The 27,833-nt window shown below is 36.1% G+C and overlaps 1 protein-coding gene across 1 annotated transcript in view; it reads right to left on the bottom strand.

Moving 5' to 3' along the window:
* Positions 1–27,833, bottom strand: part of LOC118002893 (bromodomain adjacent to zinc finger domain protein 1A-like) — a 91,795-nt gene that overhangs the window by 13,626 nt on the left and 50,336 nt on the right. The window contains exons 7-21 of the mRNA XM_034993505.1: positions 27,116–27,250; positions 25,997–26,096; positions 25,143–25,309; positions 22,392–22,487; positions 21,597–21,735; positions 20,115–20,261; positions 14,716–14,811; positions 14,365–14,589; positions 13,052–13,217; positions 12,676–12,789; positions 9,366–9,490; positions 5,588–6,184; positions 3,807–3,970; positions 2,936–3,090; positions 1,843–1,991 (exon numbers count right to left, since the gene is read on the bottom strand). Coding sequence (XP_034849396.1) covers positions 1,843–1,991; positions 2,936–3,090; positions 3,807–3,970; positions 5,588–6,184; positions 9,366–9,490; positions 12,676–12,789; positions 13,052–13,217; positions 14,365–14,589; positions 14,716–14,811; positions 20,115–20,261; positions 21,597–21,735; positions 22,392–22,487; positions 25,143–25,309; positions 25,997–26,096; positions 27,116–27,250 — 2,575 coding nt within the window. The remainder of the gene's footprint in view (positions 1–1,842; positions 1,992–2,935; positions 3,091–3,806; positions 3,971–5,587; positions 6,185–9,365; positions 9,491–12,675; positions 12,790–13,051; positions 13,218–14,364; positions 14,590–14,715; positions 14,812–20,114; positions 20,262–21,596; positions 21,736–22,391; positions 22,488–25,142; positions 25,310–25,996; positions 26,097–27,115; positions 27,251–27,833) is intronic.

Here is a 27,833-nt window from a genome sequence, read left to right as displayed (position 1 = left end):
TAGAAGATTTTATTTATTTGGGAGAGAGAGATAGTGACAGGGATAGAGAGAGCACGAGTCGGGAGGAGAGGGAGAAGCAGACTCCCTGCTGAGCAGGGAAACTGAGCCGGGGCTCAATCCCAGGACCCTGGGATCATGACCTGAGCCCAAGGCAGATAGACGCTTAACCAACTGAGCCACCCAGGTGCCCCAAGACACAGAAAATATTAAGAAATATTGAAGACTGTGAAATAAGAGTGATATAGGAAATACAAACTAATATTTGTGTGAGCTATGACCATACATATTTATTTCTACAACTACTACTTTCTAATCTGAAAAGTGAGTCATTGAGCTCATGGTAGAATTATCAACTTATAAAATATGAATAGGCTTATTAGAACAATGAGATACTGGCCATAAACTCTTCAATTTCAAAATAGACAATTTACAAATATATTCACATTCTGATAGCACCATATATTTATGAAAACTTTGTTCTTACTACTCAAACAAGTAATATTCAAATAATTTAAAAAAGATTTTAGTCTATTCAAGTTGCTCTCAATAGGAGACCAAAAAGATATGGTTTTATTTATTTATTAAAGATTTTATTTATTCATTTATTTGACAGAGACACAGCGAGAGAGGGACCACAAGCAGGGGGAGTGGGAGAGGGAGAAGCAGGCTTCCCCCCGACCCCGCATCGGGCTCGATCCCAGGACCCTGGGATCATGACCTGAGCCAAAGGCAGACGCTTAACGACTGAGCCACCCAAGTGCCCCTATTTATTTATTTTTAAAGATTTTTTTTTAATTTGAGAGGGAGAGAGAGCATGAGCAGGGGGAGGGGCAGAGGAAGAGGGAGAAGCAGACTCCCTGCTGAGTGGGGAGCCCAATGCAGGCTCGATCCCGGGACTCTGGGATCATGAGCTGAGCTGAAAGCAGACACTTAACTGACTGAGCCACCCAGGTGCCCCAAGATACGGTTTTGAAAACTGTTTCTTCTAGCATCCCACTACTGAGATACAAACTAACTTGATATGATGAATTATAAATTAATGTATCAGAAAGAGCACAGGAAAGTAGAGGCAGTTATGATATGAAAATTGATTTGGAACTTGAAACATATTTTCCTAAAGACAGTGATTATGTTCCTAGATTAGTCCCTAAAAACATATTAACTTCATAAATTGCTAAAACACAATCCAGACAGTATTACTTCTATCATCCTACCATAAATTATAGAGCATTTCCTCATTTATGTACCCTTTAAAACTTGGTATTTCTTACTTAGTGCTTCTTATACAGTGCTCAGGTTAGTGATCCAATTATTATTATTGTGAGCAGGGAGCCTGAAGTGGGGCTCGATTCCACGGCCCTGAGATTATGACCTGAGCTGAAATAAAGTCAGCCACTCAACCAACTGAGCCACCCAGGCGCCCCAGTGTCACACATTATTAAACCATACCCCTAATGGTGGACATTTAAGTAGCTTCTTTGGGGTTCTGTTTTAGATAACAAATATTTATATACAAACAAATATTTATATACAATTTTTGATTATGTAGGATCTGGCTAGTCACATGTTTTGGTAATCTTTCTTTTGATGAAACACAAAAGAAAAGATTGACAGAAATAGTCAAAAAGACAGTCATTAAAGATGAGTTTTTAGAGTAAAAAGTACTTAAGTACTATTTTTAAAAATCTCACCTGAAAGAACCCATGTTTTGAAATGAAAATACCATCTCAAGTTTTTCAAATTTGCCAATTTTACTGTGTCAGCCCATATATTTCTACTAAAGGGCAATTTCAGAATCATTTAAAATATAACTAATATTTGGAAGTAAAAACCGGTACTTACCGAGTGGAGCTTTGAGAAAACGCCGCTCAATGCCCTGCTCTATCTGAAAAAGCGCCGTTGCCAGATAATGAACCACATTGCTCACTGACTGGGGGGTACTTGCATTAGTTGAGACAGTACTTGCAGTTTCTGTTTTTATGCCCAAAAGTCTACAATGAAAACATGGAAGAGTTTATGGTACTTAAAAACTCGAGTCCATTCCCCCAAATACTTACTTACACCTGTGTAAGAAACAGTTCCCCCCAATCTCACAGGGGATCACATAAGCCAGTATGAAAGGGAGATAAATACATGAATCAAGAGCTAAACTAAATACCAAGTCATTTAAGGAGGTCAGAAAGGCAAATAGTTGGAGGGAAGGTAGATGAGACAAGGCTTAGGGGAAAGGTTTTAGGTAGATGACCCAGTGATGGGCCTTAATGATAAGTATCCCAGGCAGCTTACCTCTCTCTCTTTTTCTCTTGCTTCAACTTTTACTGGCTAGGACACTGATAGCTACCTCCTAAGTAGTTTCTTAGCCTCCAGTCTTATTCCCTTTGCAATAAATCTCTGTATTGCAGCTAAAATGATCATTTAAATGTACAAACCTATTTGCTCAAAGCCTTCAGTACTATGTCTTCCTTCCCAGTATCGTATCTCCTTTCCTTCTAGATAATAAACTCCTTAAGGGAAGTTACCCAAAAATAACTCTGAAAGTCAAAGTATCTATCTATAGATATACAGATGTAGGTTCTGATTAATAATTCAAATAATATTTAAGCCTACCACAATTTACTAAGTTTTCCTACAGAAAAGAAAAATGGGTAGTATATAAAGTTACTTTAAAACCTTAAGTTCAAAGACTTTTTTTTTTAAACTTGAGAAATTATCATTACTCTAACTAGCTGTCTTTTGGCTGCATTAGCACAAAGTAGAGTAAAAGAGGGCCTGAGGTTGAGGAAAATGATCATTTCAGTGGTTACAAGTATTAAAAGTCCTCATGATAAGATTTTAAAACAGTTTTTTAAAGAAAAAGAAACATTTACTAAAAAGAACCATACAGTTGAAGTGGCAAGGAAAAGTGACAGTTACTTTAGAAAAATCCTTTTTGTACCTGTCTTTTACTATGACCTTTGCTTGCTCATCAATTTCCATCTCTTCTACATCTTCATTCACAGTCTTAATGATCCCATTTTCCTTGTTTTCCTCACTTAACAGCTCATACCGTCCACTCTCTAATGCTGATCTCCAGATGTGCCGATCTGTAACCTGTAACAAAACCCAAATTTACCAACATGGAAAAATGGCATATGTTGTTCCTAAGAAGAATGAGATTCAATGTACATATGAAAAATTCATGAATATTCTATAACAGATTGTGAATCAAAAAGGGATCTAAAAATAAGGTTACTAAGTGGCCAAAATGAAATTTGTATCATTCATAGATGGAAGCTTTAGTACCTCACTCTCTATATAGGGAAATCATAAGCAATTCTAAGATTGGTCACCTGATAGTAGCAAAAAAGTGACAGATGATAGCAAAGGAATGAACAGAACACACATATCAAGCATGAATTACTTACAGATTTTAAAAAGGTAACAAAGAAACCAATAAACAAACCAGACTCAGCAGAGCAGGCAGGAGCTAGTCAAGGAAGAAGAAAATATCCTTACACATTTTAACATCTCAGATGAAAATACCATAAAACAGATATTTAAAAATTACTAAAAATTAGTATTAAAAAGGTCAATTATGTTCATTAAATTCTGTTTAAGAAAGCAGATAGCCATATAGTATATTTAAGAAAGATCTCTATCCATATATAAATATTTTGATACAGGGGAACAAACTTAGTTTTCATAAAAAATATATCACTCCCATGTATTTACTCAAAACACACATGCCTTGCCTATACCAAATAAATTAACAAATATGACCAAAACTTTGGTGATTAGGTAAACTAAAAATGGGAAGAGGTACAAACCTTGATTGCCCCTAATGTTCCCTGGTAGATTCTGTCTTCAATATCCAAAAGAAAATCTCTCAGCCTCAATTCAAGCTGTCTTTCTGCAGACATCTGAGCTGAATCACATGCAGTGGAAGATCTTCCCCGACTATATGTAGGTTTGCTATCAGTTTGAGGTTTGTCTGAAATAGTTATCAATACCTTTATTATGATTTTCTTACTAAAAAATATAATTTCCCCAATGTGATGGTTATGATTGTGAGATAACAAACAAAAACACTTAGTAAATCCTCAAGTGCAAAAAACAAGGGGGTGGAAATGTTTGCACATCAGGTATCTGATAAGGACCTTGTGTCTAGAATATTTGAAGAACTCTTACAACTCAATAAAAAGACATTCCAATAAGAAGAATGGTCAATGAATGGATATGAATAGACTTTTCTTTAAGACATACACATGGCCAGTAAGACCATGAGAAGTCGCTCAACACTACTAGTCATTAGGGAAATTCACATCAAAACCACAATAAAGTACCACTTCATACCTCTACAATGGCTAGAATCTAAAAGTCAGACAATAAGTGTTGCCAAGGACGTGGAAAAATTTTAACCCTCATACACTATTGGCAGGAATACAGAATGGTGCAGCTGCTTTGGAAAACATTATGGCAGTTCCTCAAATGATTACACAGAATTATCATATGACCCAATAATTTCACTCTTAGGTATACACACAAGAGAAATGAAGACTTATGTTGAGACAAAAACCTGTACGCAAATGTTTACAGCAGCATTGTTCATAATGCCAAAATATGGAAACAACAGAAACACCCATCAACTAACATATGATTAAATAAAATGTGTTATATATCTATATAATGGAACATTATTTGGTTATAAAAAGGTATGAAGTACTGATATGTGCTATAACTTGGATGCACCTTGAAAACATTATGCTAAGTGAAAGCCAGTCACAAAAGACCATATAGTATACGATCACATTCATATAGAATGGTCAGACAAAGAAATTTAGAGAGACAGAAAACAAATTTGGGGTTTCTTTTTGAGGTGATAAAAATGTTCTAAAATTGACAGTGTGATGGCTGCACATCTATGAATATAATGAAAACCACTTAATTGTACACTTCAAACGAGTGAATTGTATGGTGTATGAACTAAATCTCAATAAAGCTGTTAAATAAAGAATTGTGATCTACAGTTTTTAATCCTTAAGTACTTTAATCCTGAAGTAGTCATGACAATATGCCGCTAAATTTAAGAGTTCTTTACCTAGAGAATCTTTAGTAATAATGAAAACTTAAACCCCAAAACGCCTTACTGCTTTCTCTTATCTGTTATCAATGAACCAGCCATCATATAGGAGATGTGGCTACCTGATCTGCCCTTGCAGCCAATCTCCAAAGAAGTGATCACTAAGGGAACCTGTCCCTGGACCCTAACCTCTAGTGACTGAACTCTCACTATCATGTCGAATGTCTAAAACTAATGTTAACCTTAGTGCCTTGGGTATTGAGTCTACTGATCGGGGAATGAGAGCAGGAAGAGTATGGATCTTCGCACATTGCATTCCTCATAATCCAAATGGAACCCAGTGAAATCCTAGAGAGAAACTTGTTTCTCTAACTGGTAAACATTCTCTAACTTGCAAACTGAGAACACCGTCCAAATGAAAGAGAAGGTGTTTTAAATATAGTTCTAAAAGTTTGACAAATGTTTAAACCTGAACCAGAGATTATGGGGAGAGCAAAAGAAAAGAAACAGTTTTCAATGAAAATTTACCTGAAAAATGAAATTTCTCTTCAGAAAAATGGGCTAGCTGTGCACATATTCTGCTCTTCTCTTGCAACAAAGTTTCTTTTAAGGCACTTTCTCTGTGTCCTCTAGAATTAAGAGCTTCGATCAGCTGGTCTAGCTGTTCACAAGAACTGTAAAAGCACCACCGATTTGGCTTATGCACTGGTTTTGGCAGCTGCAGGGAATCATCACATGGACCTTGGTCAATGTTGGAGGTAGATTCAGACGTCAAAGACTCTCCAGTTTTAGTGGATACCTGAGGATCTTGAGACTGTACACTATTCTGAAATGATGAAGGTCTAGGCAACAGCATGTCTTCAGTAAGACCGGAATAATCCTCTTCAATAAATAATCCAGGAATAGAAGGGAAAATCCAATATCGCCTATACATGCGGTCTCGGCCCAAGGGAAAGATATTGGTACATGCTATGGCACTTTGGATTTTTTCTAAGAGCTCTTTCTCTTTCTGTTGATGTTCCTGTTTTAAAGCTTCTTCCTCATCAGCAGTAAGAGGCTCTCTTGTTACACAGTTGACCTCTTCTCGTCTTGTAAATTCTTTAAATCCATTTTGTTCCCTTTTCCCTATAGTTTAAACATTTGATCATCACCATCATATTTTAAATTTTCATCAGAAAAATATCCAAAAATATCCCAAGTTACTATGTCTTACGTACCAAACTGAATGCCCCCAAAATTCATAGGTTGAAATCCTAAACCCCAGTGTGACATACTTGGAGACAGGGCCCTTAAGGAAGTAATTAAGGTTAAATGAGCTCAAAGAGTGGGACCCTAATTCAGGACCGGTGTCCTTTTAAGAAGAGTAAAGAGACCAGGGTGCTCACTCTCTTCACCTGTGGGCACAGAGGAAAGGCTGTGTGAGGACACAGCGAGAAGGTGCTACAGCAAGCTGAGGCCTCACCAGAAATCAACCCTGCTGGTACCTTGATCTTGGACTTCCAGCCTCCAGAACTGCGAGAAAACATTTCTGTTGTTTAAGCCCCCCAGTCTGCGGTATTTTTTTATGGCAGCCTGAATAGACTAATACACTACGCTGGTAAGAAACTGGTACACTTAAATACAAGGGACACACAAAAAACTGCAATCTCTATTGCAGAGTGAGGCAGAATCTGTCCTTCTGCAACATATGTTCAGTCCAGAGGCAGGAGTCAGCAAACTAACTTTTATAAAGGGCTAGCTAGTAAATATTTTTAGGCTTTGGGGGCCATATGGTTTCTGTCACAGCTGCTCAACTGGGCCACTCTAGCATGAAGGCAGCCATAGACAATATGTAAATGAACAAGCATGGCTGGGTTCAATTAAAACTATGGTCACTGAAATCTGAATTTCATATAATTTTCATATTACAAAATATCATTCTTTTTCCCCCAACTATTTAAAAACGTAAAAATGTAAAAACCAGTTTAACTGGATTATATAAAAACAGGCAGGGCAGATTTGGCCAATGGGTTATAGTTTACTGACCACTGATTTAAGGTAACAGAACCCCTAATGCTTAGTTGGGTACCTAGCAATTCAAAAGAAGGACATTTCCCAGCAGGAAATGTTTCCCCAGGAGGTATGGCTACATGAGAAACTTCTGATCAAAGAGATGGGAGTAGAAGCATTATATGTAACGTCTGGGTTGTACCTCTTTCTATTTTCCTTCTTTCAACTAGCCAGAATGGAGCCATGGGGATAAATCATTTTGGAACATGAGGATGGCAGCAAAACCCTAAGGATGGCAGCACAAACAAGACAGAAAGGGCCTGGATTCCTGGTGCCCTGCCTGGCCTTTTATGATGTGTTGAAGAATTAAACTTGTCCCGTTTCAAACACTGTCAGATTGCTTAGATGGCTGAGGAGTTATTTCTTCTATTTCTTCCTCTTGAAAGGGTCTATAGAAGATTAGAATTATCTGCTGCTTTAAAATTTGGGAAAATTCACCTATAAAGTTGTCTAGAACTAAAGTTTTCTTTGTAGGAAGAATTTTTTTTTTTTTTAATTCAGAGAGAGAGAGAGAATGGGGGAGCAGAGCAGGGAAGGGGCAGAGGGAGAGGGAGAGAATCTTAAGCAGGCTCCACGCCCAGCGTAGAGCCCAACACAGGGCTCGATCTCATGACCCTGAGATCATGACCTGAGCCAAAACCAAGAGTTGGACACTTAGCTGACTGAGCCACCCAGGCGCCCTTGTAGAAAGACTTTTAACACTGACTCAAGATCTAATGGTTTAGAACCGTTCACATTTTAAATTTTCTCATGAATCCATTTTTATAATGTGCATTTTTCTAGGATTTTGTTTATTTTTGCCTCCACTTTCAAAGTAATTGCCATAAAACTGTATATGCTATCCCCTTATCTTTAAATTTCTACTTTATCTGTAGTTATGTTGCTTTCCTTTTGAGTCTTAACCTTATTGTGACTCCCCTCCCCCTGCCTACAAATCAATTTCAAGAAAGGTTTGTCTAGTTTGTATCTTTTTCAAGGAATAAAGTTTTGGCTTTGTTGTCCTCTTCTATTACTTTCTATTAATTTCCGCTTGTATCTATTGTTTCCTTTTATCTGGAGGGATTATTCTGTTTTCTACCTCTAACTTCTTAAATGAATGCCTAGCTCAATTTGCTTTTCTTCTTTCCTAATATGTGTTAAAACTAGAAATTTTCCTCTGAGTTGAGGGACTGTATCCAACAAGTGTTAATGTATACTATGATTAGTTTTTTTGTCAGTATAGTTTTAAATATTTTCTCGTTTCCATTTATGGTTTCTACTTTGACCTACTACTTAGAAGAAGTGTGTCTTAAAACTCTAATCAAATGAGGTCTTTTGGTTTGGATTTCTAAATCAATTGCATTATAATCAGAAAATGTAGCCTCCAAAATACAGAAATACAGAAAATTTTCTGTCTACTTATAATAACTATTTAGCAAATAATGTAGGAAAAAAAAGATACTATCGAAATTACAGGCACAGAATAAAGTTGAAAATCTCCTTCAATAGTTGTCAAATGAAGATGGTTAAAGATCTTCAGAAGTAATTTGTATCAATAACTTTCAAAAAATATATTCCCTTTGATCCAGCAACTCATTATTCTAAGGTAGTTGATTTCCATTTTCAGCCATATGGTCCCAATTATAAGCATTACTGACCTTTGTATTTCTTGCATCTAAAAGGCATTTAATGCATGTTGAGTATGCTATACAGTAAAAATTTCTATTTGGCCTAATATAAAATAGTAAATACAAAAACTCAACGAAACTTCCCAATCAAAAGTTGAAATTATGAGAAACTGACCTATAAAAATATGAATATTGTTGCTCCTCCCTCAAGTATAACTGACATGAGAATAAAGACTGAATGTAACTTCTAACAGCATTTTTTAACAAAATGGTCACCATTTAAAAAACTTATCGCAGCTACGAGTTACGTATTTAAAAAACAAACACACTGGGTGCCTGGGTGGCTCAGTTGGTTGGGCAACTGCCTTCGGCTCAGGTCATGATCCTCGAGTCCCAGGATCGAGTCCCGCATCGGGCTCCCTGCTCGGCGGGGAGTCTGCTTCTCCCTCTGACCCCCCAGCCATGCTCTCTCTCTCTCATTCTCTCTCTCACATAAATAAATAAAATCTTAAAAAAAATAAAAGTAAAAAACAAACACACCTTGGAATCACAAATGAAGTAACCTAATATATATTTCAGGATAGCTGAATTATAAAGTGCCTTATTAATTAAAAACAAGCAGGCATGCCCTTAAGAAATTTCTGTATTACCCCTTCTGCCTCTTTTATGTGATCCTGGGTCATCTTCATCTTCAGTGACTGTATCTTGATCAAGTTCCTTTTGCTCTGTTTCTTTGCTCTCAGTGCTAGTATCAAAATCTTCTCTTTCTTCCTCCCTTCAGGAAAAAAACAAAGATTATTTTCATTAATGAATATATAATTCCATCCATGAGATATTTATTGCCTGCCTATGAAGCGCTAGCCATTACGTTTAGGAAGTAGTGGACAAGATGACAGAGAGCTTATATTGTCACAGAGAAAACAGGTAATAACACAATTATAAAATTAAAGTATGTAATAACTTAAAAAATTAGAAGTTCAAGTTGCTATGAAAGCATTTCAAGAAGAACCAAATCTAGTCTCAAGGATCAAGAAAACCTTGCTTGAAGGAGTGACATTTAAACTGTGAGACTGGGGAGACTGGGGAGGGGTAAGGTGGCAGGTGAGAAGAAATCTCCTTTCTAGCAGAGGGGGTAACATGTGCAAAGGCTCTGAGCTGAAGAGAAAAGGAAGGAGCTTATCATTTTGAGAAAAATATAAAACAAAAAGAAGTAACCCAAGATATGGATGAGAAAAAGGCAGGGTTAGATCATACTAGGGCTTTGTAGGGCGTTATTCAAAAAGCAATGGGAAAAAATAGAAGAGTTTAGAAAAGGGAAATGATAGGATTAGAAAGCACTTTGGTTGCTATGTGGAAAATGATCTGGGAGAGAAAGTAGATGAGGGGAGACAAGAGGCCACTATAATAGTCCAGGTAGCTGGCTGGGAGGTGATGGTTGGCTCAGAGTAGAAAGTAAACAAATAGTTGAGGAGAGTAGGTGAATTTCAGATATAGTAAGTAGGCTGAATGAACACAAGATGGATATTTTATCTAATTCATTATACTGTCCAAATTAACCTTGAAATAAGTTCCACCATTTATGTTCTTTATCCAAACAGAGGTTTGCAAACTCAAATGTGTTTAGGAGCCGGAGAGATAATTTATGAGTGAGGTTAGATGAGGATAAAAAAAATATGAAATGGGAGAATCTATAACATGCTTATTTTTCCTTTTTTCAAAATTAAGAGATCACAAGGAAAAAATCTGTAACTGTAGGAGGTAATGAATAGCAACTAAACTTACTGTAATTATTTCATAACATATGCATATATCAAATCATTATGTTGTACACCCTAAACGATTAATACAGTGTTAGAAGTCAATTATATTTCAATAGAACTGGAAAAGATTTATAAGGTGTAAAAAGAAAATTGAGCTATAACTCACATATCCTAAAATCACCATTTTAAAGTGTACAAATTCAGTGGTTTTTAGTATATTCACAAGGTTGTGCAGTCATTACCCCTATCTAATTCCAGAACAGTTTCATCATCCCAAAAGAAAAACCCCGTAGCCATTAGTAAGTCACTTTCCATTTCCTTTTCCCCACTGCCCTGCTAACCACTTATCTACTTTTTGCTGTGGATTTGCCCATTTGGGACTTTTTATATAAATGGAATCATACAATACATGGTCTTTTGTGACTGGCTTCTTTTACTCAGCATAATAATGTTTTCAAAGTTTATCCACATTGTAGCATGTTTCAGAATTCTATTCCTTTTTATTGCTGAACAACATTGTGTTGTATGGATATACCACCAAAGAAATACATCGTTTTGTTTCTCCATTCATCAACTGATGGACATTTGGGTTATTATCTTTTTTTTTTTTTTTTTTTTGGCTATTAAGAATAATGATGCTATGAACTTTTGTATATACATTTTTGGGTGAACATATGCTCTTTTTTTTTTTTTTTTAAAGATTTTTATTTATTTATTTGTCAGAGAGAGAGAAAGCACAAGCAGGGGGAGCAGCAGAGGGAGAGGGAGAAGCAGGCTCCTCACTGAGCAAGGAGCCCGATATGGGACTCGATCCCAGGACCCTGGGATCATGACCTGAGCTGAAGGCAGATGCTTAATGACTGAGCCACCCAGGCGTCCCTGAACATATGCTCTTAATTCTCTTCAGTATATACCTAGGAGGGGAATTGCTGGATCACACGGTAACAAAGGGTTTAATTGTCTAAGAGACTGCCAAACTTATCCAAAGCAGCTGCACCATTTTACATCTCCACTTGCAATACATGAGAGTTCCAGTTTCTCCAGATTCTCACCAACACTTCTTATTGTCCCTTAATTGGATTATAGCCATCCTAGCGAATGTGAAGTAATATCTCATGATTTCGATGTGCATTTTCCTAACTACTAATGATGTTGAGTGTCTTTTCATGTGCTTCTTGTATATCTATTTTCTTTGGAGTAATGCCTATTAAAATCCTTTGCCCATTTTTTAATTGGGTTGTTCTTTTATTGTTGAGTTATATGAGTTCTTTATATATTCTGCATATTAAACCATTAGATACAAGATTTGCAAATATTTTTTCCCATTCACTGGGTTGTCTTTTTACTTTCTTGACAGTGTTCTTCAAAGCACAAAAGTTTTTAATTTTGAAGAATTCCAATTATCTATTTTTTTCTTTGATTGCTTATGCTTTAGGTATCAGATTAACTTTCCCAAGCTATCCAAATTCCATTTCTTAAAATATTGTTGATGGCCATATAAAATAACAGCTGTTACAAGTTTGTGACCTATGGCCTTAAGACTAATAGGTATTTTTATATGCAAGTATAACTAAAAGTCAGTATACGAATTTCAGAATACTGAGATTTTTAGTACCTTCCTTTGCAGATTTCATAAAAAAATTATTTCTGCAAAATTTGAATATGCTTTGCCATCTACAATATGCAAAAATTCCCACTTGTCTTCATAGCCAATTTTCATCCCAAATATTTTCAAATGCAACAGAGTACTTCAGTCACTAAATTACTTAAGGTGCTTCCACCTTCTCCCAATGCCATCTATTAAGACCTCCAATTTCATCCCTATTCCTCAAACTCAGAGGAGCTTTGTGAAAACAGTGTACAACTCTGATGGTGGTGGTGGTGGTAGAGGGGAGAGATACCACTATTAATGCTAGGAATGTATTACTGGTTAAAAATAGCCTATTGAAAGGTTACAACATTAATTCTATGAGAAAATGAATTCTAGATTCCCTGAAAGTATTTTTTAACATAACACATGTATACTTGAGAACTGTATATATGTAAATTTCATAGGCCCACTGGTGTAATTATTATGTACCTATAAATAAAAAAAACTAGAAAACTAGTTTTTAAAACTTTTGAAAAGCATTTTAGAGTTTAAGGTGCTAATTTTTATTCTTTATGTAAAGCCCAATGAGCACTGTAATTCAAACCATACCCAACAGATGTATCTGCAGCTGAATTTCTCTGCTCCTCTTCCTTCAGTTTCTCTTGTTTCTCTTTCATTTTTTGTTCTTGTTCCTTCAGTTTTTCTTCCTTCCTTTTACGAATTCTGAAAGTTAACATAAAATATTATAGTCTACTTGATGGAAGATGCTTTAAACTTCTGGCATATTGCTTTAATCATAAAACTATGGAAAGTGCTCTAAATGTTACTACAAGTTATAATGTAGCAATTTATTCATAACCTCTTAGTTAAGCCATCAAACATCAGTGTGAGCCAGTATCACATTACAGCCCAATGTGAAATATCGTTTTAGATGCAAAGAAATAAACAGCCTTCATTAGCACAACTGCCTATAATTATCTCTTACCTAGCAGCTGCTTCTTCCCTCTCTTTCCGATGTTGTTCTGCTTTTAACTCCCGGAACTCCTGCTTTGCCTGTCGTAATATATCAACGTAATCTTCAATGAAATCCCTAGTAGAAACTAGGGTCAGGAGTTTCCCACAGAGAGCATGAAGTATCTTCATTTTTTCTCCTGTCAAAAATTGGTAAATAACTTCTGTATCATCAATGACAAAAAGGAGTTGTTTGAAAAATCTTAATTTGTGGCTCAATGTGAAAATGCTTAATAAAGAATAGGTAAAAGTCTCAAGATCAAACATGCCAATGGCATGTCTTCAGAAAGAAGCACCTCTGAATCCAAATTAACAGATATGTGACATATAGGCATTGCAAATACAAATAACCACCATATAGACCAGTTAAATAGACATGAAAAAAAAATTTTTTTTTAAAGATTTTATTTATTTATTTGAGAGAGAGAGAATGAGAGACAGAGAGCTTGAGAGGCAGGAGGGTCAGAGGGAGAAGCAGACTCCCTGCCGAGCAGGGAGCCCGATGCGGGACTCGATCCTGGGACTCCAGGATTATGACCTGGGCCGAAGGCAGTCGCTTAACCAACTGAGCCACCCAGGCGCCCCGACATGAAAAATTTTCTAATGACAAAGAATTCTTTTCAAGTTTTAATTTTTAGGCTCACTTAGGAAGTTCAAATAAAAACGAAATTATTACCATATGAATTAAAAAAATGGCAAGAGGCAAATCACTACTCTGAAAATACTGCACAAAAACAGTACTATAAATTATAAAAACTGTGAATGTTGGAATGAAGGCACTCTACTTTTATTATACGTGCTCTTAAACAAGCATATTAAAGTAAGCTCTACGTATTTGTGCATTGTAATTTTTTATTTAAAAAAGGAAGTGAAAAGTAACTCCATCTTAACTTTATATACCATTTCTCATACCTCAAACACTATTTAAGCATATGTTAGAATTTAGCAGCTACAGCTTAGATTTCTGATACACTGATGAATAAGAAAGCTAGCTAATTCTCACTTATCCTTCTAAATTTAGTAGATTAACCACAGAATTTTAAAGTAATAGAAAATCCAGTTGAAAAAGAAAAGAAAATCAGAAACAGAGCTAATATGAATAACAACAGTAGTCTCCATTTGGGTCACTATTTGTATTCCAACAATTTTTTTAAGGACGGTTCTCCTTCTCTTTTAACACTGCTATCATCCAAAATTTCTCGTCAGGACCTAGTTTTCTGGGCTCAAGAGACAGAAGAGGGGAGGAAGTGGGCAGGTTATTCCCACTTTCCAACTTGCAAAGCTTACCTGGTGTCAAATCATACACTGAAGTGCTTGCCAGTTTCTTCACTAGACTGGGATTGCTCAGACGAAGCTCCATACAGGCGTCATCCGTAGCGTCAAATCCTCCTCGCTTCTGATATCTGTACTTTGCATTTGCTGATGTGACATCAGCACCTGAAGCTAAGATGTGCAGTCTGAGGATTTCAGAAAGAGTGCAGCTATCAAGATCCAAGCTTTTCAAACTGCAGCCTATAGTTGTTAAGAAATGAAATTGTCATTTAGAATATAAGCCATAAATCCTCAGCAATGTAAAATGTACCTTTGTAAAATTAAAAATAAAAAGCCAAACAAAACCAAAATAAAACCCACACATACCCTGGTGCAACTGCGGCCACGCAGCTGCCAGAGATGCAACTGCAGACAGTGCAGATTTTGTGGGGTCTGCATCTTCATCCAAAGCCTCTGTTAAATCTTTAAGGAAATAAATACTTTATTCTAGTGCAAATCAAAACTGGAATATTTGGGAATAACGCCCTTCTAAAATGACGAAAGAAACAGCAAACAGCTTAACATTCAGGAACCGCAAAAGAACCAACACTAGGTACAACAAGCATCATTCACATTCTGCCTAGTGTCCACCTCGAACTATGAATCCCAAGACATGTACTGCACGCTCATTTTCCTTAGTTAACACAGAAGACAATTTCCAAGTTACCAACAAGATGCACATACACATTCCCCCCAAAATGGTAAAATGCACTTTTAAAAACAAATCTCCTCACTCGATATAACTTTAGAAAAGTCTATTTTGAAAATCAGAATCTATTTGAAGATCCCCAATCTTTTATAAATATTTTAAGATTGAATCATAACAAAGTAGGGTTATAATCATCACAAAACTAACACAGAAAAAGAACTAAAACAACTTAAAGATAGCTGTCTCTTAACCACTGATTTATCCTCTTCACTGAAAGTTCCTGTTTTTACTGTGAAAACTCTCCAATCTAAGAAACAACAGGAAGATTACCCTGCATTTTCTAAGTAAATTGCTTTTTAACTCTGAAAATCATGCCTAGCTTACAAACAAGACTACAGAGTAAATCTACTGGCACAAATTGTATTTAAAGCATTAGCATATGTAATTATTCCTAATTATAACACATAGATGATAAAAAAAATTAAAGTGTCAACTATGAAAAAACTTTAAGCTTACAAAAAAACCTCTTGTTATATCATAGAATGGTGGGCATAACTTCAGACTGAGTCAGATAATATATATTCTAGTCTCAGCACTGCCAGTCCCCTAGTTCCTAGCTGTGCAGCCTTCAGACAAATCACTTAATTGGCTTCGTTTTTCTTAAAGGAGTGAGTCTCGATCCGCAGTTTTTAAATTCTTCAAATATGTCTTGGGAGTCCAATACAAAAGAGATAAAAGTTCCCTTTGTTCAGTGGGATATGGAGATGATAATCCTGCCCACTCATCTTTCCAATTCTCCTGCAGTGGCACCAAGGAATCCCTTTACAACTCACAGTACTCCATGGATTTAGAGCTGGACAATCGCTGGGCGAAACTGGTTCTGTGGTTCCTTAACCTTCTACTATGTTTCCCTTCTGAAAGTTCACAAGCTGACAAAATGAACCTCAGAGAAAAGATCTACTGTCCTTTACTAAAAGGAAAAAGGCAGCTCTGGGATCATGTCTGATTACAATCATTGACAATTTCATAGCAGTTAAAGCATAAACACTACCACACAGAAGTTATCTGACTGAACATTGCATATATGCAGAAGTTATTCCTACCAGGCCCTGAATCCAGTCCAAATGCAAGACATTATATTCCTTCTTACCATGGAAATACTAGAGCTAAAACTTCCTCAATTTTCATTTTACATGGAAAGCCACAGAAAATTAATAGGCACTCTAAAATTAACACCAGTCTTAGTTACAGAACTGTAAAAGTGGACTGGTCCTTTTCCTTTGCACCAATCACCACATTCAACCTATTTTATCTGTAGTAACTTTTAACTTCCTAGGACAAAGTTATAAAGGCCTTAGGAAATGGACAACCAACAAAATGAGTTTACTTTTAATTGTTTAATTGTCAAGTACCATGTTAAAATATGTATTTTTTTAATAGATTTTATTCATTTATTTGACAGAGAGACACAGTGAGAGAGGGAACACAGCAGGGGGAGTGGGAGAGGGAGAAGCAGGCTTCCCGCCAAGCAGGGAGCCCTATGCAGGGCTCGATCCCAGGACCCTGGGATCATGACCTGAGCCGAAGGCAGACACCTAATGACTGAGCCACCCAGGCGCCCCAAAATATGTGTTCTTTAACTCAATTATCTACCAAATGGCACTCTGAAGAAACTGTATTATTACTCTAGGATTTGCTTAGAGACAGTCACTTGGGTACAACATACCAAGAGAATACAGTTGACTCTTGAACAACACATGTTTGAACTGCGCGGGACCACTTATAAGTAGATTTTTTAAAAAAGATTTTTTGTATGTATGTATGTATGTATGTATGTATTTATTTATTTATTAAAGATTTTATTTATTTATTTGACAGAGAGAGACACAGCGAGAGAGGGAACACAAGCAGGAGGAGTGGGAGAGGGAGAAGCAGGCTTCCTGCGGAGCAGGGAGCCTGATGCGGGGCTCAATCCCAGGACCCTGAGATCATGACCTGAGCCAAAGGCAGGCGCCCAACGACTGAGCCACCCAGGCGCCCTGATTTTTTGTATTTATTTATTTGAGAGAGAGAGAGAGAGAGAGATTTAGAGAGCAAGCAGGGGGAGGGGCAGAGGGAGACGGAGAGAGAGAATCTCAAGCCGACTCCATGCTTGGTGCGGCGCCCAATACGGGGCTTGATCTCATGACCCTGAGATCATGACCTGAGCTGAAACCAAGAGTTGGAGGCTTAACTGACTGAACCACCCAGGAACCCCTATAAGTAGTTTCTTTTTTTGTTTTTTTTTTTTACAATATAGTACTGTAAATGTATTTTCTCTATAACATCTTCTTTTTTCTAGCTTACTTTATTGTAAGAATATAGCATATAATACATATAACATACAAAATATGTGGTATTTGACTGTTTATATTATCAGTAGGGCTACCAGTCAACAGTAGGCTGCTAATAGTTAAGTTTTGGGGGAGTCAAAAGTTATACATGGATTTTTGGCTGGGGGTGGGGAGGGTTGGCATTCCTAACCCCTGTGTTCTTCAAGGGTCACCTGTATAGCTGAACTGTACGTTATGATTATCTGAAAGTTACATTTATCATCACAGTAACCTAGAATCTACAATTTTAACACTAAACAATGATATTTTAGCAAATACACAAAACTATGCCATGTAAGGATACTCTTCTTCCTACACTTTGAAGGGCTTTTAAGCTCATGATAAAAGACTGAAGAGAGGAACTGAAATTTTTAATGTAAGATTTAAAAAATTCTTGGTCGAAATTTCCAAGATTTGATATAAAAAAAGGGAGACTAAAGGCCAAAGATTTTAGGTCTTCCTGAAGATGGATAATTTTATAGGCAATGTTAGGGAAACAAATATTCAAATTTTCAACATCTTTGCCATATTATGAGGTAATATAGCATAGCCAGTATGAGGCTCCAGAGCAGACTGCCTGAGTCTATATCCCATCACTTTTTTTATTAGCCATGTTTCTTTGGGCAAGTTAATTAAACTCCTTAAGTCTAAGTTTTTTTGTAAGTAAAGGCAGAAAATAAGTATTAATAATCTACCAATTTACTATACCTACCTATCTATGCCACAAGGATGATGTGACCATTAAATGAAATTATATATATATAATGTCTTACATCACTTGCTTTCAGAAAGAACTGTGGGAAAGCTCTTTTGTTACAGAGATAGGAGAACATGGGTAAAATAACCTGGGAGAATAGTCTAGGATCCTTACTGTAACTGAAATAATTATGTAAAATGTAGTCAATACAGGGGCACCTGGGTGGCTCAGTCGTTAAGCATCTGCCTTCGGCTCAGGTCATGATCCCAGGGTCCTGGGATCGAGCCCCGCATCGGGCTCCCTGCTCGGCGGGAAGCCTGCTTCTCCCTCTCCCACTCCCCCTGCTTGTGTTCCTGCTCTCGCTATCTCTGTCTCTGTCAAATAAATAAATAAAATCTTAAAAAAAAAAAATGTAGTCAATACAACAGGGAAGTGGAGAAGGGTGGAAAAACTCCAAAGCATATTTTTTCCCCTTAACATTTAAATAAATATCTTCAAAGGAGCATTAAAACTTTTATTTAATGACCAATACTTATTCAGAGGTAGACCTTGTATTAGTATGCATAGATTGGTCCTTTACAGGATTAGAGCTATAAAAATTACAGATCAATCATGAAAGGAAAATACAATGGCAATACAAACACCAGTACATATATTTTCTTTACACTAGCTGATTTTCCAACATAATTTCCTTGTCACCCCACTTTTTGTCATCTGTACAAAACTACAAAATTCATTTGCTTCAAATCCTGAATTAAACACAGATTTATGTCTTACATTAAGGTCAGAATTTGGTTCATAACCCTGTGATGTTATTGGTCATTAAGACAATCTAATGGCTAAAAGAATGAATATTTGCCACATTTTCTGTCTTAGATAATCCATCTTTAGTGCTGGTACTTGCTATCTTAGAAAATCTTTAGACTTTTATAAATGGTTTGCCCTTCCATCTTCCCTTTAGTAGAGTCTCATTTTATGGACTAAGTCATCTGAGATGACAAAATGGACAATGCTGTTAAAATGACCTTGATAAGGGGTCTATGGTGATTAGCACTCAAGAATATATTTTGTTTGAACTCAGGCTGTAAAATATAAAGAAAACCAACATCAGATGCATACTTATCATTATCCTGTTGCTTCAGGGACCAGGCATAAAAAAAATGAACTCAAATTACCTAAGGTCAACAATACTATCTGAATGCAAGAATGTCACATCTTTTTGTATCGAGACTGCTAACAAAATGTCTCCCAAAAGTTATTTCTTATTGTGAATTTTTATGCAGTACACTGAAGTATTGTTTAATAAGGCTTCTGATCCTAAATCTCTAATGTGACAAAGTTCACGGAGAGTATAAATTCAGGAAGCCAAATCAATCTTTTACTACACATGCTTAACAATTCCTCTGATTAAGGTAAGTCCTAAACAAAAAAGGGTTTCTCCAAGAATTATTCCTACGTTAATATGTACACACACACTGACTTTAGATATTTAAGTGCACAGAATTTAAACAGCAAAATTTCTAGTTCAAACTGCTGGTGAAATAAAAAAATTAAATTTTACTTGACTCTGATCTATAAACTGTCACATCTCAAATGAAATCAACAAGAGTATTTTCAGTTTAAGTATTGGTAACAATTATTAAAGTATTTCCTTAGGTGGGGCAAAAAAAAAAAAATCAGTGCCATTTAGCAGACTCTCTTGGAATTAGATACTGGTCAATGACATCTGTAATGTTCCTAAATCATAGGAGAAATCTAAAGGAATAAAAAGCAAGATAGATTTGGGGGGGGAGAGTAGATATTGTAAGGGTCATCAGAAGCAGTACATTAAACCAAAATTTTTATAAAACAACTGATAATGTATTGTTCATATATGACTCAAGAACTGGGGGACTTGAACAGCTATATTTTATAATTGTAAAAGTGAGGTTAATTTTCAGATAACCTTCAAAAATCAGTTCCAAAGCTACAAAGCTACTATCAATCAGCAATAACACTGAATTCTGACCTTTGGTGTCAGCATCCGTTATTTGCTCTTTGGCTACTTCCTCTTCTTCTTCAGCTATCGCCTGGAAGATGGCAGTCAGGAAGAAAAAAAGCAATTCACATAGTGGGCCTTCACTGTCATTTCCTACAAGAGCTTCCTCTAACACTTCTGTGAATAAAATGTTTAAAATGAATTTAAAGTTCTGTTCATGTATTGAAAAAACAACTCCATTGGAATAAACATTTTAATCAAACAACAGCCTGTGTAATTATTTTAAGTGTCCATTTATCAAAGTAGAGTATTATCCAAGGCAAAATCAAAAAACGATTTATAATGATTATAATAAAATACAATAAAATCATAAGCCAAAATCACTACATTCAAGAAAGTCAAATTAGCCTCAGCAGATCAATACCATATTTCCTTTTAAGTTTAAATTTCAGGTGTAATTAAGGCACATGTTAAAAATTATCATTTTATTCTAATATGAATAACAACTCAAAGATTTGTTATTGTTGCTCCATTGTTCTCAAGGGCTATGTGGGACATTAATGTTTACCGCATAGGAGAGGTAATCATAAGTATGAGGTATAATCTTAATATTGTATCCAAATCATAAATGTTATCTAATTTATCTTACCTAAACCAGCATTGTCTAGACCTTCTTGATCTGTAAGGCACAATGATTCATGCCTAACCCAACTCATAAAGAGAAACTGAAGGAATGTGAAAGCCCCCTCCTGAAGAGTACACTTTTATTAAAATAACAGTGATATTATAATTCTGTCTTTGAGGGTCTTTATTTTGATTTTAAGAAAATTATTTTGCTATTTGACAATTAAAAATCCAAAATGAGATCCAAAGCCCTTCTCAATTAATGTAGTTCTTATAATGTTTATACAAAGTAAAAGTATGGAGTCAATGCAGAATCACAAATTAGAGGTTGGCAGTAACTTGTCTCTAAATTCAGCTGATGTCAATTCCTTCCTTTCCCGCACTTACATAACCCATGACACCTTCAAGAAGAGGAATCTATTCCTTCACTCCCTTAAATTTACCAAGCAGACCTGACCAATGGAATATGACAGAAATAAGGCTTGCCAGTTCCAAGCCTAGCCTTTAAGAAGGCTGGCAGTTTCTGTCCTCTTCTTCTGGGAGCCCTTAGCTGCCACATAAGTAGTATAGACTACCCTGATGGGGTGGGATGCCACATGGAGGAGCACTGAGGCACCAGGCATGTGTGTGAGGAAGCCATCTTTTTTAATTTAATTTTTAATTTTTTAATTTTATTTTTATTTTTTTGTGAGGAAGCCATCTTGAACATCCAATCAGGTAAGCCTTCAGATGACTCCAGTCCCAGCCACTTCCTGTAACCACATGAGAGACCCCAAGAAAGGGCTGGACAGTTAGGCCCAGTGACTCTACAGAATTCTGAGAGATACTAACTTTTTGTTTTAAACCACTAATATTAGGGTGAACTATTAACACAGCAATAGCACTTGCCTAGGGTTACTCCCTCAGGAAACTCATCTTGAAGATCAAAAAGTTCCCCAAAAGCATTAAGAAACTCCAAAACCATCAGAGCATCACCGAAGATTTCAGGAGGTAGTCTAGTCTTCACTGGAGTTGGTTCTGGAAGTTCCTGAAAGATTAAACAATTTATATAACTATTTGAACCAAGTACAGAAAACTGTAAAAGGTATATACGTACACTTTGCTGAATAAGATTTATTTCAGGCAGACTAGTGGTTCTCAACCCTGGATGTTTATCACAATCACCTTTGGAACTTTTAAAATTATAGATGTCTTGGCCTTATTCCAGCTTTACTAAATTACAATCACTAGGGACTTTTTTCTTTATCTAACTAAGAACAACTTTGGGCTGATGTATACTTCTGACTACATTTTCTAGTTAAGAGGGACTTTTAACCTAGATTCTGAGATCAAGGCATTAGCTGCATCAATATTATCTTCAATGCAGGATCTCCTTAGGATATGGAATAGAATTAATCCATCTGTTGAACTTAGAAGTGGTTCCATACAAACTGAGATGAATGCTAATACTGGATTATCAACGATCATACAAATGACCAATTATGTCTGCAGAATGAGAGTCTTTTCAAAGTCTGTCATAAAATACTAACAGTGCTGCTTTGGAACTCTAACTATAGCATTTGCTTAATTGGCTATTTCCTCTTAGTTAAATATGAAGCCACTATTAAGAAGAAAAATTTCATCAGCAAAGCCACATAGGGCACATAGAGCATAGGTGTGAAACATCACATAACAAACTTATACCTTAAGATCGTCACATTCCATATCTTCTCTAGGTTTACTCCACTGTTTTAAGTATTCCATATATTTTCGCTTTTCTTCACGTAATTTTTCTCTTTCCTAAAACAAAAGGTTAATAAAATTTTTTATAAGAATTTTATAAGGCAACATCAGCATCACTTGGGAACTTGTAAGAATTACAAATATTTGGGCCCTAACCCGGACCTACTGAACAAGGAACTCTCAGGTTGAGATCCAGCAGTTGATGTTTTAATAAGTCTTTCTGGTGATTCTGATGCATGCTAAAGTATTAGAATCACTGATCAAAACAATGCTTGCCTAACACTACTGCTACAAAGATGGAAAATGTCTCATACATAACAGCCCATGGATAAATATTAATTCAATTTGACCCTGCCTATAGGGGCTCTCCTATTTCAAATCAATTAAATCTTGACAAAGTAAAGTAACAAATTATTAGAGTACCTAAAATAAAACCTCCCCCTATATTTGTCATATAGTTGTTATTTTTAAGATTCATTTAAACCTAACAACCTAGGGACAGAGGGACCAGTAAGTAAAAGAAATTTCAGAACACAGTTGGTGGATTTCTTTCTCTTTCAATCCAGGCCACTTCTCTTGCTCACTTGGTCTTTTGATACACTTACTTCTTGGTTCTGGTATTTGACACTGGAAGATAAATAATGACCCTAAAAAGTCTCCAATAAAGCAGAGTGCAAGTAAAATATTTTATATTTATTATAGTTTATAATTATTTTCCAATAAATGTTTAACATACGTTAATCTTATACTCTTCCTTTGAAATTTAGGACCACTGGTGGTAACAGATGGGCACTTATCAAATTTGCAACATAAAACGATAGTTACAGAACTTAATTGTGCTTTAAGTAGTCTGCTACAGTAAGTCTTCCCTCCCTGCCCCAAATAATTCTTGTAGCATGTAATAAGATGGGTATTCTCATTCACTATTGCTAAGAGTGTAAATAAGCACATGTTTAGCAAACATATACTTACGTATGTGTAAAGAAAGTTTTTAAAAATGTTCCTAGCCTTTGACCTATTACTCTACTTCCTATAAATTTATCCAGGGACATAATCCAAAACCAGTAAAGAATTTTATTCATAAATTTGAACAGGGTATCATTATTTATGAGCAAAAAATTATAAAGCACTTACCTGTATCTATTTGATTAACTATTATGCAGTCACTAAAAATCCGACTTTACTTATTACTTAATAACATGAAGGACTATTTCAATAATGTTAAACAAAACAAAAAAAATTACAAAATTATAAATGCTACATCTCTTTTTTAAGGCCCAGAATAAAGATTAGAAATAAATTAGGGGCGCCTGGGTGGTGCAGTTGGTTAAGCATCTGACTCTTGGTTTTGGCTCAGGTCATGATCTCAGCATCCTCAGAATGAGTCCCTAGCTGGGCTCCACTCTCAGCGGGGAGTCTGCTTGAGATTCTCTGTCTCCCTCAAATAAATAAAATCTTAAAAAAAAATGCTATCTCTAAATGTTACCACATTTAGATTACAAGTGGTTTTCTTGTCCTCTACATTTTCTGGAGTGTACATGTGTTAGATACCTCCACCCCCATCCCAATGGCCTATTTGAAATAGTTCAAGAAACTACAGGCAATTTAAATGAGCACAGGGTGTAAAAGGATTAGCTAGGGCTACTTGTAAAAAGCCCAGAAAACCAATGACACTTACTGACTCTGGAGAAAGCCAGCTACAGAATTCTCTAAAGAATATCTACCACTAAAGATTGTAATAAAAGATTTGCTGAAAAACCTATTTTTACAGATACTTTATTCTTCAAGGAGAATAAGAACACCAATAATTCTTGGGGCGCCTGGGTGGCTCAGTCATTAAGCGTCTGCCTTTGGCTCAGGTCATGATCTCATGGTCCTGGGATCGAGCCCCGTATCGGGCTACCTGCTCGGCGGGGAGCCTGCTTCTCCCTCTCCCACTCCCCCTGCTTGTGTTCCCTCTCTTGCTGTGTCTATGTCAAATAAATAAATCTTAAAAAAAAACCACAAAAACACTAATAATTCTTGTTATTTGTAGATTTTATTGTATTTTTCTAATTATATATTTTACTTCTGTGAGTTTTATGCATATCATCTTCCCTAAATTTGGAAGTCTAAATAATGAAGAAAATCAACTTTAGAATTGATGAGCACTGGGTGTTATACGCAACTAATGAAGTTTTGAACACTACATCAAAAACTAATGATATATGTTGGCTAACGGAACAGAATAAAAAAAAACGAATTGTACTTAAGAGGCTTTGGGGTGTAAAGGCATGTATATATATGCTGAACCTTAAATTATTCATTAAATTTTCCAAAGCAAAAGAGAGATAAACCAATAACTGTTTATCAGTGCTCTATACAACTAGAAATGTCATCAAAGTGGTAAAAGCATTTGAAAATTAACCATGAATTTATTTATTTTTTCCCTAAAGATATCATTTATTTACTCGTCAGAGAGAGAGAGAAAGAGAGCACAAGCGGGGGGGCAGCAGGCAGAGGGAGAAGCAGGCTCCCTACTAGGTAGGGAGCCTAATGCGGGACTCGATCCCAGGACCCTGGGATCATGACCCGAGCTGAAGGCAGACACTTAACTGACTGAGCCACCCCCATGGGGTCCCCCATGGGGGACAGATGTCCCCCATGAATTTAAATATGTAAATCACACTATTTTTTATATAGAGAGCATAGCTAATATACTTGAATGAATACCTTTTCCCTTTCTATTTTAAGTCTCTCTTTTTCCTCTTTTTTCTTCAGTCTCTCTTCTTCAACAATTTTCTTCAATTCTTCCTTCTTTTTCTCTTTATCTTCCTTTTCTTTTTTCTTTGCTTCTAGGGCATCTGCTTTTTCTCTTTTTAATTTAGCCTTTTCAAAAGCTGTGGAGAAGATCAAACTTAGAACTGTTCACAGACAGAAAACAACACATTTTTTAATGTAAAAAAAGAATCCCTGAAATATTTTATGGTTAAATGTGATCAGTAGAGACTCACAGGGGTTGTAAATTGCTGGAGGGAGCCAGCAGGTGATTAAAATGGGAAAGCAAGTTGGCTGGGTTTAAGACAAACTACTGCACTGGGACAAACATATACCTGCCTTTCAAAGCCCTGCTACTCGAAGTGTGGTCCTAAGACCAGTAGCAAAGTATCACTTTGTTAGAAATGCAGAATCTCTTCTCCCACACAGACCTACTAATTTAGAATCTTCAAAGGATTCCCAAGTGATTCATATATATAGTCAAATCTGGAAAGCAATATTTTATAAAGCTGTGTGAATCAAATGGCCCCAAACAGTCTGTAAGCCATAGAAACTCCAACTTGTGCTTAATCTAGCATTAGGCTGGTTTAATAGGGGATATGCTATACCTTGAAATACTGTTTTAAGAGATGAACACAGGTCTCATTTATCATAAAAATCTATAGATACCTGAGGGGAGAAAACTATTTATGCTAAAAAAAAAAAAACCCCAATAAAAGAAATATGTCATTTCAGAAACACTCCCACCAAGCACAGAGAAATATTCTTTCCTGTACGTAAACAGTTTTTGGAGAGAATGTTAAACTCACCCAGTGACTTCATTTCTTCTTGTTTCAAAAGTTTGTCTCTTTCTTTAATAGCTTTGTTCCTATAACCTGCAATAGTCTGTTTATTAGCAACGCTGTCCTCCTAAAAAACAAGCCAAGAAACTAAAGCTGTAGAATACCACAACTTTTACAAACTGATGGTCAGCCTTGTTTTTACAGTCATAAAAATTTTAAAACCCATCAAGTATACTTTCTTTATACAATAAGGTTTTATTCTAAGCATAATTGAATGTTTAATAACTTTAATCATAGTAACATAGAGAATATGAGTTAGTTCTATAGCTCTACAAATTAGTACAAAAACCTCCTAGGAAAAACCACCAGTGATCTACAAGGAGAGTCTTAGAAATATGCATTAGAAAAACAAAAAAATTTTCCAAGGTACCTTATAAACTAAATGGTGTAGACATCAAACGTGAAAGAGGTGCATGTCAAGAGAGTTCTTATGGTCAATGTTAAATAATGCCAAAAGATTTTTTTACTCTATTTCTTGGGAGAATAATGGTCTGTAATAACCTGCTTAGTATGATATTTTTATTATCTTTTATCTTTTAAATGTTCTTTACGTTTCAATCCCATAATTTATCCTCTGTATTTCTCCTGCTTTACATTTCAGTAACTGCTTATATGCTTGCTTCCACTTTGGTATAAAATCCCTGTGGCATTAAAGCTATGTCTAAAAAAAAAAAAAAAAAAAAAAAAAGCTATGTCTAATTCACACTTGAAACTTCTACAAGCCTCACTGCTAAGTAGTTATCAACATACAGTACACACATTGTATACAAAGGAATGTATTCCTTCCTAAGGCTATGTGCAGGAGGGGAGCCAAATACTGCTCTTAATTTTGAAGTTGTTTTTTTTTTTTAAAGATTTTATTTATTTATTTGAGAGAGACAATGAGATATAGAGAGCATAAGAGGGGGAGGGTCAGAGGGAGAAGCAGACTCCCTGCTGAGCAGGGAGCCTGAGTCAGGACTCGAACCCGGGACTCCAGGATCATGACCTGAGCTGAAGGCAGTCACTTAACCAACTGAGCCACCCAGGTGCCCTTGAACAGTTTTATTAAGAGCTACAATGTAGTTTTTACCATTCTCTACTTACCTGACTAATAGATACTCGTTTGGGAGGTCTTCCTCTTCTTCTGTTAGTAGGACTAAAGATAAATGTGGGTGGATCATCAGGGAAGAAGTAAGAAAAATCTTGTTCTGCTATTTTATATGTTGAAAGAGATGACGCCTTCATAAATAAAAAAAAAAAAAAAGACATAAGGTACAGTAATAACACCATTAGGAAACCATACATAGATATGCTCTAAAATGTCATAGGACTGCTGTGAAAGACAACATCAAAAACATTAGAATTTCATGTGTTAATAAACAGTAACACACATTTAAAAATTTTCTCTCCCTTATGGTTTTTATTTTTTTAAAAGGTTTTTATTTATTTATCAGAGAGACAGAACAAGCAGGGGGAGCGGCAGGCAGAGGGAGAGGGAGATGCAGGCTCCTGCTGAGCAAGGAGGCCCATGTGGGACTTGACACCAGGACTCTGGGATCATGACCTGAGCTGAAGGCAGCCACTTAACCAACTGACCAATCCAGATGTCCCGTTTTTTTTTGTTGTTGTTGTTGTTGTTTTTTAGTTTTAGGGGTAAAATATACTGATTCGTCAGTTGCAGATAACACCCAGTGCTCACTATATCAAGTGCCCTCTGTCATTCCTGTTCATCCAAGTACCCCATTCCCCACTCCTCCCCCTCCAGCAACCCTCAGTTTGCTTCCAAGAGTTAAGAATCTCTTATGACTGGGGCACCTGGGTG

Source organism: Mirounga leonina, unplaced genomic scaffold, assembly GCF_011800145.1.
Source record: "Mirounga leonina isolate KUSES-001 unplaced genomic scaffold, KU_Mleo_1.0 Mir_84, whole genome shotgun sequence".
Lineage (NCBI taxonomy): Eukaryota > Metazoa > Chordata > Mammalia > Carnivora > Phocidae > Mirounga > Mirounga leonina.
This window is presented reverse-complemented; position numbering and strand designations above follow the sequence as displayed.